At 53.7% G+C, this 3,275-nt stretch overlaps 1 protein-coding gene across 1 annotated transcript in view; it reads right to left on the reverse strand.

Annotated features, from left to right (window-relative positions):
• COL8A1 (collagen, type VIII, alpha 1) overlaps positions 1–2,856 on the reverse strand; it is a 4,665-nt gene extending 1,809 nt beyond the window's left edge. Inside the window, exons 1-2 of the mRNA XM_009891620.1 lie at positions 2,544–2,856; positions 1–694 (exon numbers count right to left, since the gene is read on the reverse strand). Coding sequence (XP_009889922.1) covers positions 1–694; positions 2,544–2,856 — 1,007 coding nt within the window. The remainder of the gene's footprint in view (positions 695–2,543) is intronic.
• Between the last annotated feature and the right edge of the window lie 419 nt (positions 2,857–3,275).

Here is a 3,275-nt window from a genome sequence, read left to right on the forward strand (position 1 = left end):
AAGCCTGGCAGGCCTTGCTCCCCTTTGCCACCCGGGAAGCCTGGCTGGCCTGGGACGCCGTCCTGGCCTGGTTTGCCAACGCCGGGCAGGCCGGGAGGGCCTTGGATCCCGGGGGCCCCCGGGGGTCCCTGCAGCCCCAGTTCTCCTGGGGGTCCGGGTTTGCCCAGGGGTCCCTGCGGGCCGGGGAAGCCGACCATGCCCGGCTTGCCGACCCCCGGCAGCCCCACGGGGCCAGGGGGACCGGGCAGCCCAGGCGGACCCTTCAGCCCCGGCAAACCCGGGATCCCAACGCCCTTCTCCCCTTTTGGCCCTGGGATCCCGGGGGCTCCCGGGGGACCCTTCATCCCAGGCTCGCCCTTCGGTCCCGGCTGTCCCTGCAGCCCTGGAGCACCTGCTTTGCCTATGCCAGGAAGGCCGTGAGGCCCCGGCGGTCCTTGAGGCCCAGGTATCCCCATGGGCCCAATCTCCCCCTTTGGCCCCATCTCCCCTCTCGGCCCCGGGGGCCCCATGACACCTGGTTTCCCCGGCATCCCCGGCAAACCCGGCTTCCCAATTCCTGGATATCCTTGCGGGCCTGGTTTTCCTTTGGCTCCTGGCACACCGTGACCTGGTAATCCTGGTGGCCCTGGTGGCCCTCTTGGTCCAGGCTCACCGGGGGGACCTTGCTCACCCCTCAGACTGCGCATGGGCATTTCTGGAGAAAGGGAAAAAAAAAACGAAAAGGGGAGAGACAGAAGGTGATTGAAATGCTTCAAGAAACACAAAGGCAGTTTTGAATTGGATGTGCTTGCTATGGTGCCTCGGTTTCGTGGTGGGCAGGGAGGCAGAGCGGGTGAGCGAGTCACAGGTTGTTGGTGTTTGGAACGAAGAACCTACTGTTCTGTGTACCCCAAACTCATGTGCATGTTTCTGTTTCCATAAAATAGTTGTTTCGCATCATATTCACTTATATTTTTTGCCATGCAAAAAGCCATTTGCGCTTTACTAGTGTTTTCTACCTGTACAATCTTAAGTGGTGAAATCTGCTTTTTCTACCGTATTGCTGAAGGCTAATGTACTTCTAAGAGTTTTTGCAGGACACAGAAGCTGTTCCGTGCTCCTGTGCTGTAGAAGGAGTTCTGGCATAAAAGTGCTTTTGCTGGAGGGGCTTACACTAGCAAGATCAATCAAAAAAGATCATATCAGTAAGAAGTTTGTACGTCAGTACAGCTGCATTTTCACCAAGGCTTTGGTTCCCGTTCAGATATTACTGGAAACCTACAGCCTTGCCAAGCTCCCACAGGTTTTTAGCGTAGCCACATCCAGTTAGAGGTCTTCTAAACGTGTCACAAAATGTTTTTATAGTCCAAACCCACATTTTTGTGTATGTGACCACTTAGCATTGCAGGTCAGGGTGCGCAAGTTGCTGCGTGGGAGTGGTTGTGCTGGGGTTGGTTGCTTTTCAAGCTGCAGGCTTTTTGTGTTAAGTGGAAAGTCTGCTTCTCTCTGGCTCTAAAATGGGTAAAGAAGCGAGATGTTTGGGGGAAGGGGAGAGATGAGGTTTCAGGGTGAGAGAATTAACTGTTCTTTGGGAGGCAGGAACCCGCCCTCTCTGCACATGTTGTGTTTTATGCACGTAGAAAGCCTCCTTTGCTCACAAGACGGGTTGGTTTTACTACAGCCAGTTGTGCTTGTTCAGACACTCCAAAAATAGGCCCTGAAATCTTCCATTTCCCTTTGAAGCCAGTGGAGGCTGTGGTTACCCAGAACCCTCAATGAGACAAAGAGTTAATCAGCTTGTCTGAAGTCGCACAGACGCTCACTGACTCCACAAGGATTTTATGACACTGGGTGTTCCTGGTTGCCCTTTGTATTTTGGACATTTTTTGTTGTTTTCTTAAATATCTTAATATTGTCCAAACTTCCTTTACTGAATACTGAAAGCGCTTGTACGTGCAGACTCGTGCAGTAATGTCCTGTACCTCCAGTGCCTCAGTTAGTCCCACAAATAACCTACAGAAAGAGGACTGCAGAGACAGAAGAGCAATTTTATGTTTTTATCTGCAAACCTCTAAATCGCAGGGTCTGGACAAATCCAGACAAAACTGTGATATTCCCGTAAATTCAACTTTTGGGGCTCTTAGCTCTTATTTCATGTCTGGTTGCTGCAGCGAGAATGGGATCATCTCCAGGCAGGACCCTGGCCTGTTTGTCTGGGCCATCATTTGAAACCCCATCAGAGGGTTTTCTGCAGGTGGGTGGGATTACGAGGTTTCTCCTACCCTCCAACAACCACCCAAACAAACCTGAGGCCAGCCCCGGGTGCTGGAGGCTCATCACAGGTAGGGCTGCTCAGAGACGGTGCTGCAGCCCCGGGGATGACTATGGCCTTGCTCTGGTGACCCCAAGCTGCCCCACAGCTCATGTGAGCCTGTCTTGTGGAATCGTGGCCAGGTACCAGCCTGCAGCAGCCTGCTCCCCATCCTCAGTTACCCCCGGGCAGATGGTGCTGTGGGGCACCAGGCAGGACCATGCAGGGGTGGTGAGGGACATGCCGAGCCTACCTTTCTCTTTCTTAGGAGCCATGTCCTTGCCGAGCAGAGGCATCTGCGGGACCTCCTTCATGTACTGAGGCAGATGGGGGTACGCTTTCCCGTACTGCATGTGGGGCATCTCCTTTCCCATGTGCTGCATCGGGATGCCTTCTTTGCCCAGCGGCATGTGAGGTACTTGTTGTCCGAGGGGTTGGTACTGGGGCACCTGGGGTGGTAGCTGCTTGATCCCATAGTAGACACCTCCTTGAGTAGACCTCACCAGCTCTAGGTAAATGGTGACAGCCACTGCCAGCAGCTGCACAGGGATGAGCAACACGGCCATCACCTACAAAAAACACAGCAAAACCCAGAGTTGGCAGAAAGTGTTTTTTCATGTTGTGTGTTTTCCTCTGGGGACAACCTACTCCCATTTTCTGCAGCAAACTGTACCTAAACCTCTGCAAACTGGCTCTGGTTTATGTGTTGCCCTGGAGGACATCCTGCAGCAGGGCTGTACCTGGTTTACAGGAGGCTCTTACTCAAATAGTACTATTACAGCAAATGTACTTATATGCATTTAGTTTTATACACCCCAGGTGGTGCCCTCTGTGGTTTCTTGGTACGGGGGCCCGCTCCCTCCCGTCCCCAAGCTGCAGTTTGCCTATATCTCACTTGCATCAGTGCCACCACTCAAGGTTTGGGGGGCTCTGCTGCAAGCTGCGGCACAGGGGGAGAGCAGGAAGGGGCATGTGGGAATCTCTT

Source organism: Charadrius vociferus, unplaced genomic scaffold, assembly GCF_000708025.1.
Source record: "Charadrius vociferus isolate BGI_N301 unplaced genomic scaffold, ASM70802v2 scaffold329, whole genome shotgun sequence".
Lineage (NCBI taxonomy): Eukaryota > Metazoa > Chordata > Aves > Charadriiformes > Charadriidae > Charadrius > Charadrius vociferus.